This window comes from Monomorium pharaonis, chromosome 10 (genome assembly GCF_013373865.1).
Source record: "Monomorium pharaonis isolate MP-MQ-018 chromosome 10, ASM1337386v2, whole genome shotgun sequence".
Taxonomy (NCBI): domain Eukaryota; kingdom Metazoa; phylum Arthropoda; class Insecta; order Hymenoptera; family Formicidae; genus Monomorium; species Monomorium pharaonis.
The window spans coordinates 12829368-12843728 of NC_050476.1; the positions used below are offsets into that span (position 1 = coordinate 12829368).

Here is a 14361-nt window from a genome sequence, read left to right on the forward strand (position 1 = left end):
AGCATCACTCGAAGAGTTTCAAGAACGAGATAGCGGGTGGGCGCTATCGCGAATTCTCAATTTGATTCTAAATATAAATAAATACAATCCTCTACACGCGGGGTGTTACGTGACATTACCGCGAGAAATAATGATGAAACGTGCAGTAGTGAACGTTAATTCAAAGGACAATGCATGCTTCGCGTGGTCAGTGGTCGCCGCTCTACATCCTGCTGAAAGAAACACAGGATTGGAATCGTCATATCCACATTATACAACAGTCCTAAAGTTTGATGACATTGCGTTTCCCGTTACAGTAAAGGACATTGGAAAATTTGAGAGTCTTAACAATATATCGATCAACGTCTACGGAATGAAAAAGGAAATGGCAATGCTAAAGATTCTTCCGCTGCGGCTCTCCAATGACAAGAAAGAGAAGCATGTCAATTTACTATACGTGCAAAATCCGCATGAAGACAGCGTGGGCCACTTTGTGTGGATAAAAAATCTGCCCCGCCTCATCGGCTCCCAACTGAGTAAAAAGGAGCACAAGAAATACATTTGCGATCGGTATGTATACTATATTCTTATATAAAAAATAGTTTTATGATCTAGCAAAATAAATAATTAAAATTTTTTTAAATTATTTTTACAGGTGCTTGCACTATTTTTTATCATGCGAGAGGTTGCAATCACACGCTGTAGACTGTCAGAGGATGAACGACTGCGCTATCACATTGCCTGCCGAAGACGACAAGTGGTTGAATTTCCGGAATATAAACCACAAGGAACGAGTGCCCTTTATCGTCTACGCGGACCTCGAGTGTGTGCTGCGGAAGACGCAACATGATACAGAGCAAGCGTCGTACACATATCAACAACATGAGGTATTCAGCATCGGGTATTACGTGCGATGCTTATACGACGACACGTTATCCACGTACCGGTTTCGTCGCGATAAAGATTGCGTCGCGTGGTTCACTAAACAACTAGAAGAATTAGCGTATAATGTTAAGACTCGTTTATCAACTAATATCCCCATGGAAACGTTATCGGTGGAACAATTGGAGGCATACCATAGCGCGACGCGGTGTCATATCTGCGATACGCCATTCGCGTCGGATGATACGCGGGTGCGCGGTCATTGTCATTTGACTGGTCGTTACCGCGGTCCTGCACATTCTCTCTGTAATTTAAATTATCGAAATGCATCATACATGCCAATTATTTTTCATAACTTATCTGGATACGATTCGCATTTCATTATTAAGGAAATAGCCACAGCCTTCAAAGGGAAGACCGACGTACTTCCCATCACGAAAGAAAAGTATATTTCTTTTACAAAACATGTCGTAGACACAGCCGATAAATTAGACCCACACAATTACATAAAACTACTTCATAGATTCATATAAATTTTTAAATAATAGTCTCAAAAAATTGACATCATTTCTAGGCAAAGAAAAATTAAAAATTGTACGTTCCGAATTTTTACACTTATCTAACGAGGATTTTGATTTATTGACACGAAAAGTATTTCCGTATGAGTACGTTGACTGCGTGAACAAGCTGCAGGACACGTGTTTACCGCCGCGCGAATCATTTTTCAGTTCCCTGACCTCTGATACTGTATCCGAGAGCGATTACATGCACGCTGAGAATGTCTGGAAGCGATTCTCCGTTCAAACATTGGGTGAATACAGCGATCTATATTTGAAAACGGATGTGTTATTGTTAGCTGACATTTTTGAAAATTTTCGCGATAAATGCTTAGAAAGTTACGGTCTCGATCCAGCACATTATTACACTCCCCGGATACACGTGGGACGCTATGTTAAAATATACAAAAATTACTTTCGAACTGCTTACTGACATTGACATGGTAATGTTCATCGAACGCGGTATACGCGGCGGTCTCAGTCAATGTTCAGGCAGATATGCACAGGCTAACAACAAATACATGCAGACGTACGACCCATCGAAACCATCCTCATATCTTATGTATTTTGACGTTAATAATTTGTATGGTTGGGCGATGTGTCAGCCGCTGCCATATGGGGAATTTCAATGGATCGAAGTTTCGAATTTTGACATAAATGCGATCGCTGCTGATTCACCAACGGGATACATTCTCGAAGTTGATCTCGAGTATCCCCGAGACCTTCACGACGAGCACGCTGACCTATCTTTCTGCCCAACACGCGATAAACCGCCAGGTAAGCGTGAATGTAAACTTCTCGCTACGCTGTATGATAAAGAACGTTACGTCATACATTACCGCAACCTGCAGCAGTGCATGCGTCACGGTCTTCGTATCGCAAAGATACACCGTATATTTCAATTCGCACAATCTCCATGGCTCTGTAAATACATAGAGTTAAATACACGATTCCGGACACTCGTCAAAAATGATTTCGAAAAAAACTTGTATAAATTAATGAATAATACGGTGTTTGGTAAAACCATGGAGAATGTGCGCAATCATGTTGACGTTAAGTTGTTGACAAAATGGGTGCGGCGGTATGGTGCGGAGACAATGATCGCGAAACCAAATTTTCATAGTCGAAGTATTTTTGCAGAAAATTTAATCGCCGTTGAACTTAGAAAACTCGAGATGAAATTATATAAGCCGATTTATGTAGGCATGTGTATCCTAGATATTTCTAAGACGTGTCTATATGAATTTCACCACGAGTACATGCTACCTCTGTATCGTGACAAATGTAGAGTCATGTATACCGACACCGACAGTCTCATATACCTCGTCGAGTGCGAGGATATTTACGAGGCGATGAAACCTGATATTACTGGGTTCGACACGAGCGATTATCCGGTCGACAACGCGTACGGTATGCCTCTCGAGAATAAAAAAGTTCCAGGCTTGATGAAAGATGAGAATAATGGCGTGATAATGACTGAGTTCGTTGGACTTAGAGCAAAGATGTATGCGTTAAAGGTAGATGGAGAGAAGGACACTAAAAAGGCGAAAGGTGTCAAGAATAATGTAGTAGCGCGAACCATAACATTTGATGATTATACCCAGTGTTTGAGAGATGAGATCGAGATGACGCGTAGCCAATCATGCATAAGATCCAAGCTACATAAAGTATATACGGTGTCCGAAACGAAAATCGCTTTAAGTCCATATGATGACAAAAGATATCTTATACCCGATTCAGTTGAAACGTTACCGTGGGGACATTATCGAATACCATTATAATATCTTTAACATTATATAGCTTTTAAATTACACATTTTACATTAAAAATAATTATATATATTTTTATGTTAAAAAACATGTATTAATAAAAATGTATTAAGGAAGGATGATAAAGAAATCTTACATAATATAAAATTAATATAATAATGTATTTGGTTAAATTGTACTTTTATGTGAATATAATAAAAACAATTTTTATTGGGTTAAATAACAGTGTCTTTATGTATCAATGAATTATGCGATCCATCGAATCCCAGCCACTTGACATAAATCTCATCTCCTTTTCTGCGCAATATTTTTTCAACGAGATACACGTCAGGATTTGCAACACGCTGCAGCTCATATTCGTAAAATCCTCCAGCGATAGATTTTCCACAGGAATCTTCCAGTACATATGTCACAGGATTGGTACGGTGTACTTCAATAATTTTAAACATCTCCGTAGTCCAATTTGGTGTATAACCCTTCTCAAAAACAGTTTTGAATTTGCTGACGCGCACCGAGTCACCGACTTTAAATAGCGCGGGTGCCGCAATTTTTATGTGACTATACACCGCGGTTAAGAGTTTTTTAGCGATTGCAGGCGTAACATCGATGGGTCGCATGCCGGTAGTTCGATGCTTTCGTGCATTGTACTCTGACATGAGATGCGGCAGCAAATCAATCCATCTATAATTTCCATTGAGTGTAAATTGTTTCCACATGACGTTTTTTAATGTTCGGTTAAAGCGTTCGACAACTGATGCTTTCATTACAGAGTATGTAGAATAATGATTGATATTATGTTTTTTTAATAGTTTCTGCACGTTGGTGTTATAAAATTCCTTTCCTTTGTCTGTTTGCAAATTTTTCGGACATCTTCCATCTTTCCGAATTATCTTTGCAATCGCAATAGCAACTTCGCTACCACTCTTGGTCTTCAGTGGCACAGCCCATGCATGCTTGCTCGGCACATCGATAATGGTGAGTATGTAGTGATAACCTCAGTTAAATCGTGTGTAAGGACGCATCTCAACCACATCCGCCTGCCACAGTTCATCGTATCCATGAACTATGACGCATCTTCGAGGAAAATTTCTTCTCGCCGGAGCATGCAACTCCTCAACCAGCAATTGTTTCTCAGACATGTTCAGAGTATGACATGTAAATGGTGCATATATTCAACGTACTAGCTTTTTTACTCTGCACGATGAGTTACTGCATCGAGCTGTCTTTGAATCTCGTTTAGCATATGAGCTGTAATTTCAACCTTACTTTGAAATGTCTCAATCTTCCTCTCGATTTCATCCTGTCGATCCTTTAAAATTTTCACAGTTTGTTGCACGTATCGTTTATTGGCTGCATCACTATCATCTACAGGTAACGCTAAACGTCGAATCTTGCGCGACTTTGCATCAAAATCGGTGACAACCATGCAAAGAGCGTTATCGCGCAAGTAATTTCTGACTAATCCGCTCCATTGATAATATGGTTCCGCACCACCTCTTCCGAGTGATGTTCTAAACTTATTGATTGACATTTCGATGTTGACTAAATGATTTGTTTCACGCAGTTTTAATTTATAATAAAACCAGCCTCGCAAAGTTCCTCGATAATTGATAGAATCTCGCTGCTGTGAGCCCTGCCTGGTGTGAGGCCTCGAGCAATCGAAGGCGATCCACAAGCTCGTTGGGATCATCCCAATGAACATAATCGATCTTGTTATCATTTAATGTAATAGCGCTTGATAAACCTTGTCCAACTTTTGCGTCTGTTACTAAGGGTGCAATTATATTTTTATATTTAGACCCTTTGTTGCCCATTACTTGATTATGTGCAATATGTCCGCGTCTATATGCATTTGTCACCAATAGAATGTTTTTATAATTTTGCAGGTCATTATTTGTATACATGTTGGGCATTTTCATGAAAATTAATTCGTACAGACCAGGCGTTCCCGTGTATATTTTACTATCTATAACTATGTTATCATTCTTATGTATGTCGGTGCGTTTATCGCCGAGCATCGTTCCAAAGTCGGTGAAATGAACTCCGTAAACAGTATCTATGATGACTGGTTTTTTACCGCTCAGAACAGCCCCCATATATTTTGGACCTAATGGACCATAGTGCATGTACAACTTTTCACGTCCCTCTCGCGTTTCCAACTGTTGTCGAATAGACGTCACAAGCGGTTCATTGGCTGCTATTTCAAAAACGTCTTCGACGGAAGGTACATGACTGTACGATAAATCACTATCATGTAGTATTTGCAATGTTTCATTCAAATTAGTTGGTACAGTTTTTGATCGTCTCATTTTTTTAACAGGAGTAGAGGTCATTATAGAATTGTTAAACGAAGCGTTTGATCGCTTTCGTTTGGGTTTTGGTTCTGCGTATTCGTCTTCCCCCGAGAAGAACGATTCATTCTTAATCGGATCTGATACATCACCAACGGTGTTTTCAACAATCTGTTTTAATGGTTTGACAATGGGCTTAAAGTGTCTCTCCAACGCCATTTCTTCTTGCACTTTACCCGCTTTCAAAGCGCGATATTTTTTGCGAATTGAATCATTTGTGTTCGCAATCTCTTTCACAATCTTCTCACGATCCATATTGTTATCTGTGTTATCCATGTTGAAAAACGCTACTTGGTCAACGTATCAAAAACAACTAACTGCTTTATGGTATTGCGAAGTCATTAAATTCTTTTCGATATCGTCCATCGGCGAGTGCGCTATGTTTATCTATCACTAAAAATCCATACTTTTGTTTTCAACAAGTATGACATAAATTGCTAAAATCCTCATAAGACATGTCGGTATTTACATGATCGTTGTACGCATGTTTTAGATTGGTACCATCCTGCTTGAATAAAATTAGCAAATTCGCATTGTCGCGTATAAGATGTTTCGGTATCTTTGCATACGTCTGACAGAGATAGAAGCAGTCGACATCCACGTGTCGTCCCATTGCAAAGTAGTCTCTTATCGTATCTTGCTTATCACACGCCACGTCATCAAAGATAAAAATGGAATTCGGAAGCGCTTCACTCGGCTGAATGACATCACAGTTATTGGAGAATGCAAAATAACTAACTTCTTCAATCGGTGTCAATAAATTTTCCAAATATTGATATTTCGGTTGTTGTAATGATTTCGAGTACACATACACGTTCTCAAAACGTACTTCATGCGGACTTTCCAACAAGCTTATTAATACGTTTGTCTTGCCACAATTTGACGAACCGCAAATTATACCACGTATAGAACTCGGCAACATGTTTCCATGCCTCCGTATTTTTCTTTCGGACATTATTTTGTCATCAAAATTTGTTACTTTAATCGCTGGTGAATGTTGTACGAACCGCATATTTTCTCCCTCTATGCTCTGATAAAAACTGACAAAAATTATAATAAGACCGATCTATTTATAGGGACGCACCGAGAAAAATTGTTCAGTATGTAAAATGTTTCTCATATTGTCACATCCCTCCGATATACTCGATTTGAGTGCCGAGCAGTTAGAATTCGTGTCGAAACCTATTCTGCTACGCGTGTGTATATCGAACACGTGTGGGACAGGCTTCCGGAACATATAAAGACTGATACGGAGATTCGAAGCCATCGTCGTTGCTACGAACATTACAATCAATCGTTGCACCAGACGCACATCGAGGGTCCCGCACCGTTGATAAAGAATTGTCGCGAATGCCAGCGGTAGGTCGCGGCTTGTTAAATCGTGCGATAAATGCGCTTCCTTTCGAACCGCACATACCAGAATATCAATTTTGCGGTCCAGGTACTAGGCTGAAAAAGCGATTGGCCAGAGGTGATCGGGGTATTAATCTGTTGGACGCGGCGTGTCGCGAACACGACATTGCATACTCCCGGAGCAACGAACTCACCGATAGACACGCAGCTGATAATATACTCGCTGCGGAAGCGCGAAAACGCATTACAGCGAACGATTCGACTTTCGGAGAAAGAGCTGCTGCAGCAGCCGTTTGGGCAGCTATGAAAACTAAGACGAAAATCGGTATGGGTTTGAAAAAGAAAAAAAGTGATAAAAAGAAGAGAGCGAGTAAACAAATACTTCCGAGAACGAGTAAACAAATACTTCCAGTAGCGAAACGCGATGGTGTTTTACCCATTCTACCGCTGTTAGGTGTTCTCGGGTCGTTGGTCGGTGGAGCGGCGGGAGTTGTGAAGGCTGTGAATGATAACAAGGCAGCGCAGCGTCAGCTGAACGAATTGAAACGTCATAATCGTGTCATGGAAGGTCATGGAGTTTATCTCGCTCCATATAAGCGTGGACAAGGAATGTCGAGGAAAAAAAAAACGTCAAAAAGACGTTAAAAATGCCAAAAGGTGCAACTACCAACATACAATTATTACAGTTAGCGAAACGTATGAGCATTCCACACTTTAGAGGAATTTTTATGCGTACAGCATTACCAACGGCTGGAGCATATCGAAACGAGAGGGGTATTGTAAATTTAGATAACGCTGAAGGATCAGTTACACACTGGGTGGCATACGCAAAGAGAGGAAATCGCGCTATATACTTTGATAGTTTCGGCAATCTTAGACTACCGAAAGAACTGGTGCAATATTTAGATGTAACGCGGATCGAGTACAATCACACGCCTTATCAACGTTATGATCAAAGCAACTGCGGCCAACTATGTCTGCGTTTTCTTCAAACAGTTAGTAATCAATTTAAAGGCTAACATTGTGCAATTTAACTCAGTATTCGTTTCAACATGTCACTGACGTTTACGCTAACTGGCAAGAGTAGCATCCTCGCGGTAAGCTATTTTCCAGCCGTAGATTTGAGCGATGGCGATTACGAGCTCGGTCTCACAGATTTTGAAACATACTATACCATACCTAATGTAAATTCGTCGAATAACAAATTTTATTATGACAAAGACGACAAGGAAATTACAATTCCCGAAAGATCGTATGAATTGCGTGATATAGATAGATATTTGAAACGCACAATTTTACAATCTCATCCCGATGTTGTGGAAAAGAGAACGTTTCACAAAGAAGATGAAGAAGAGAGCGAATATCCGGTGGTGATTCGTGCTAACAATAATACAATGAAAAGTGAAATTATGTGTGCTTATCAGATAAATTTCTTTACACCTAACAACGTTGGATCACTGTTGGGATTTTCATCGCGACGTATTCTTGAATCGCGAATGTGGCATGAATCGGATGCACCTATAAATATCATAAACGTAAACATTATTCGCATAGAATGTAACGTGACTGTGGGTGCGTACAGCAACAAGTGCGTACACACAATACATGAATTTTCGCCGAGGGTACCACCAGGATATACGATATCGGAAACGCCTGCACAGATCATTTATCTTCCAATCGTCGCACGAAGCATTACTGATTTGACGATTCGCATTGTGGATCAGGACGGTCAATTACTCGATTTTCGTGGAGAGGAGATTACTGTTAGATTACACGTACGAAAACGATAACGTGAGATGCTCGTGTTGAATGAGCAAGTGAAGGATACAATTTTTACACCAATCAAGAATATTCGACCGTGTGAAGTAAATTGTAAGACAGTTAAAAATATTCGCTCATCTGATAAAAAGAATCTCACCGCGTCAAGCGTTGAATTTTTAAAATCATTGGGATTTATCGTACGAAATATCTAAGATATCTAAGATCTTGAACATTGGAGGCGAGCCGATCTTTGACGACAGCATCGTCAAGATTGAGACTCATACGTACAATCCGTACGCCAACACCACTTTTGGATTCAGCGATGAAATAAGGATACCCATACAACAGCAGGATTTATACACGTTACCATGTGAAAGTTTTCTCTACGTCGAAGGAAGATTGGTGGTGAAGAAGAAAGACGATACGGATAAAGATGAGATAAATCTCGGAAATAATTGCGTGGCGTTTATGTTTGATGAAATTCGATATGAACTCAACGGTGTGGAAATTGATCGCAACAGAAACGTTGGAATAACCAGCACTCTCAAGAACTATGTATCGTTGTCATATGACAAAGCAGTAATTATGCAGAATGCAGGATGGGAATTTTCGTATAACCTACCGGAAGGATACTTCAACTTTTGCGTACCGCTTAGTGTATTATTAGGCTTTTGCGAAGATTACAAACGCGTGATTGTTAACGCTCGTCATGAATTGATTTTGATACGAGCGCGCAACGATAACAATTCTATCGTTGGAAGTTCTACGGCTCAATCGGAAATTGAATTATTTAAAGTGCAGTGGCGAATGCCGCATGTTACGTTAAACGAAGTCAACAAATTATCTTTGCTGCGAGCTTTGGAGAGTGGACAATGTCTAAGTATGAGTTTTCGCTCCTGGGATCTGTACGAGTATCCTTTGCCGCAGAGTACGACGAAACATTCATGGGCTGTTAAAACTGCAATTCAACTCGAGAAACCACGCTTCGTTATCTTCGCACTGCAGACTGGTCGAAAAAATATCATGTCTCAAGATGTTACAATCTTTGACGACTGTAATTTGACTAATGTAAAACTTTATCTAAACTCTGAATTTTATCCGTATGACGATATGAATTTAGACTTTCGTAAATCTAGATATGCCATTCTGTATGACATATATCGACGTTTTGGTAAATCTTGTTATGGATATGAGTGTGAAACACTGCTCAATGTAATCACATTTCTGGAAAAAGTACCTTTTGCAGTCATTGACTGTTCGCGACAAAACGAATCCGTCAAGAGTGCTACCGTGGATGTGCGCATAGAATTTGATTGCAAGGAAAATGTTCCTGCGAATACTACCGCTTATTGCCTCATTTTACATGATCGTGTAATTGAATATTGTCCGTTGTCCAACGTAGTGCGCAAAATCATGTAACATCAAACAGATAAAAACTGAGATATTTGGTATTAAAGTACAGTCTTGAAAAGTTACTCATAATGATCGTACCGACATTTGTGGATCTGCAAGGATTCATTGTCGATAAAAAATTTATCGTAAAGGAAGTAGCGGTACTGAGAAAAGGAACTGTTCTCGCACATTATATTTTTGCTAGTCCCATGCCATGGCGTGTTTTTACAAAATCCGACAAGTCTTGCGCTTCTTGGTTGATTGCATATCATCATGGATTGCAATGGAAAGACAGGATGATACCGTACAGCATGGCGAAACGTCTGATTACATCTGCTGTGTGTAATACGGATGACAGCAATACTATCATATACGTTAAGGGACTTCAGAAACGAGAATGGTTGACGGACATGCTTGATACCGATGATGGGATATATATCAAGACATTGGATGTAGATTATGAAGACATTGAATTTTTAAATAATCTAAATGTTAGTAATACTATACGATGTGAAAAACATATTACGAATTGTGCATTACAAAATGTATTTAGAATATATAACTGGTGGTCACAACATCAAAATAATTGTGAATTTTTTCAAAATAAAGAAAAATAAAATGCAATAAAATGTTTTCTACCCTTTCCCCATATAAGATTTAAGATATAAGATATATAGATGTATGAAATGGATATAAGATATATAGATGTATGAAATGAAATATGATATGTTTAATATGCTCTTTGACTGAGACGTTGACCGAGATAACTCATATAAGACGATCTCGTTGATAAATCACGTACGATAGAAAAAAATTATATGAAGCTAACACAACTTTTTTTCAATTTATTTCACAAGTGATAGTTCAATATCGGTTCGATAGCTGTATGATGCAGTTTGATAGCTGTACGATGCAGTTCAATATCGGTTCGATAGCTGTATAATGTAGTTTGATAGTAGTTCAATGACGGTTCAATAGCGGTTCAATAGATGTGTGATGTCGTTTGATAGCGGTTCGATAGCTGTACAATGCAGTTTGATAATGTATAGATGTAAGATATAGATGTAAGTTTGGAATGTTTAATGTGGTTTTTATTTCGAACGAGATGTTAACTGAGACGTTAACCAAGACAGCATTATAAAGCTTTGAAATGAGAATGCGTGCAGATAAAAAAAATTCCACAAAGCTGACACGACTTTTTCAAATTCATCTCTCAAGTGAGAGTAACGAACATCTTTAGTCTACTGCTTCTCGACGGTGCAGTCAGATCGTGCATCAGATTTCTGTGAAAACTGTTCTGTGAAAGACTTCGTGAAAAATGCAGGCTATACGGATGAATATCCTGTCACAGGTGTAAGTAGTGTAATTTTCATATGCAGTGTGCAAAATTATATATAATTGCATAAGTTTTTAATTATATTCTTCTGGTCTTTTAGTACGTGTGCGTGGATGGGATACCCGTTCAGCGCGTCATTATTCACAACGAGCTACGCGTGGAAATTCCGCTTTCTGGTCCTCCAATATATCCCTCTAGGAGGATTATTGTCTGTTCGCGAAGCAATTGACGAGCAAGTTTTTAGACATTTATATTTTAAAAAGTTTTTAAATTATAAGATTAAAAATTGTTAATTTTTTCTAGTCATGGATCTATCGGGATGACATCAGGATACCTGGTTTTATTAATATTCGGGCAAAATTCTGGACACATTATTATAGAGATATCCGTAGAGCGCAGAATGAAGATGTCATCGAATGTTCATGGGGCCAATTTGGTGAGGCAGATGTTTGGGACCTGCGCCGTCTATTTAATATGTCGCCACTGATAGACAAAAATTATGATTTTTGAATGTAAAAAAATTATATTATAAAAATTATATTATAAAAATAAAATTTGTAATTATAAAATATTAAATAAATATATATTAAATATATATTAAATATTTATATTAAATATAATACGCGTTCTCGCTTTCATCGCATAGTACCCACCGCGTACTACCCATCCCGTTCTCTCGCTCTCACCCATCGCGTATGTATTCTCGTGCGCTCTCGCTCCCACGCGTCACATATTACCTATCGCATACTACTCATCATGTTCTCTCGCTCCCACCCATCCCGTATGTATTCTCGTGCGCTCTCGCTCCCACGCGCCGCATATTATTCATCGCGTTTTCTTGCTCTCATCCCTCACACGCTCTCACTTACACACATTACATACTACCCATCACATACTGCACATCGCGTTCTCTCGTTCCCACCCATCGCGTACGTATTCTCATGCACTGGGCGATGGGCGGAGGCGGCGGCGGCGGCGGCAGCGGTCGCGGACCCCGATTCCCCCTCTCCCGCTCCCGGGTCGCGGACCCGAAAATACCGCGTCAGCAATTTCCGCACCGCGACCGCAGACCCGAAAATACCGCGTCAGCAATTTCCGCACCGCGAGATCCCCCTCCCCGCGTGACGTCATACCCCCGCGCCTACGGGTACCCCCCGCACCCCCCTTGGAGCCCCGTAGTTAGAACCGGCCTAGTATTAACTACTCATGATTAATGTTAGATATTATTATGCGTGAAACGAAACGTTCAAGAAGCACGCGAATGTGACCACTGCTCATGCCATCATGCCACTATATTTCGTCGGTATGACAGGTTTTCGTTGGTATGACAGGTTCCTAAATAACCTGAATGCGCGTTCATTAAGTCATAGCACACAAACGCCTCTAGTATCAAAAGTGTGAAAGTGACATTTTCTGAAGTCGACGACGACGTATCTTACATGAAAATTTTGACATTTGGACTTTGCGTCGTAATATCTCCTCTTATAGGATACGTAGAGGAAAAATGAAAATAGTTTTCTTATACAAATCGACCCCAAGCTTTCGATTGAGCCTAGTTAGAACTCGATCCATTTAGCCATTTCTGAGATCCGATAATTTCGGGTGCTCGCAAGTCGTGTACTCGCGTAAAGAACACTTGGCGCGAGCCACTACCGTGTCTCTTGATATAAAAAGTGTTAACGTTTTTATAAATTTGCAAAAAAATTGTATGTGGACCAAAGATCTCCTTCCTATTACTAATGGATATTTTACAGAAGCTTCATGTGATGTGCCTGCGCGAGAACAACCGACCCATCTATCAACGCTGATATTAAACCTATTCGCCCGTGTCGTGTGCAAAATATATATATATACATATATACAGGGTGTCTGGTATTTTTTTATGGGATGTTTATGAGCAAGTAGAGCGCATGGAACTGAACAGAAAAGTACCCAACCGTTTTTCCATTTTCGCAATACATTCGTTAACAAGTTAGTGACTTGTAAAATTTTCTGTATTAGCCCGGCTTACCGGCAAATGCAAGCGCGCCGAGCGTCCGGCGGCGGCCGCCCGTCCCCAGCACTTGAACCTTGAGATTGCTAGGCGCGCGGGGGGGATTGTTACAACAAACGACAATGGCTACGCACAAGCGACGCGTAACGCTAAATTCTCCCTTCGAGTTATGATAGTTCCCTTACTTTTTTTAATGAAAATAAAAATTTTTGACGACAAAAAGTATGTGTGTACGTGTACATACATGTGTACAAAAAATATCAGTTGTAATGCTTAAAGAAGTGATTTCATACTAAAATTTTTTTAAATTAAATAAATATTGTTTATAAGTTTTCAAACATTTAATAAATTCATATATTCGTAAATTTACACGGAGAAAATTTTATAGTAACATTATGTACGATTTATTATTTATGATAATAACCACGAACTGTAAGAAGAAATTTCAGAGAATTATATCATATAAGTAGTGTAAATATTGTCGTAATTTGATGAAAAACAATAAAAATTTTCATAATTCCTCCTTGGCCCGCGTTTATTACTTACCATAGTAATTTTTATCATAAAGTTTTTTCCGTGTATTATAAGTCTATCACAAAGATTAATTTTATTAAAAATATAAATATCCTAGTTATTTAATTTTTAATTAAGAATATAAAGTTGAAACAAACATTTTATTTAGTTGTCATTTCCATTTTAATCGATAAAATTTTATAATGTTTTTTGAAGAAGCATAAATTTTGTTTCGAGAATATGATAACAGCTTCTTTTAAAATTTATAATGACAGTTTACGACGTTTAAGACTATTATCAAAAAATATTTTTTATTAAAAATAATCGTTATTTATTAAAAAACTAAATTTAATAATCACTTCTTTAAGCATTAGAACTGATATTTTTTGTACACATGTATGTACACGTACACACATACTTTCGTTGAAAAATTTTATTTTCATTAAAAAAGGTAAGGAACTATCATAACTCGAAG

The 14361-nt window shown here is 38.9% G+C and overlaps 1 protein-coding gene across 1 annotated transcript; it reads left to right on the forward strand.

Moving 5' to 3' along the window:
• Positions 1–623: 623 nt before the first annotated feature.
• On the forward strand, positions 624–1358 carry LOC118647502 (the record flags this gene model as incomplete). Its single annotated transcript, XM_036292544.1, has 1 exon — positions 624–1358. A coding segment is annotated over exon 1 (663 nt), but the record flags the coding sequence as incomplete, so codon positions are not given.
• Positions 1359–14361: the final 13003 nt, after the last annotated feature.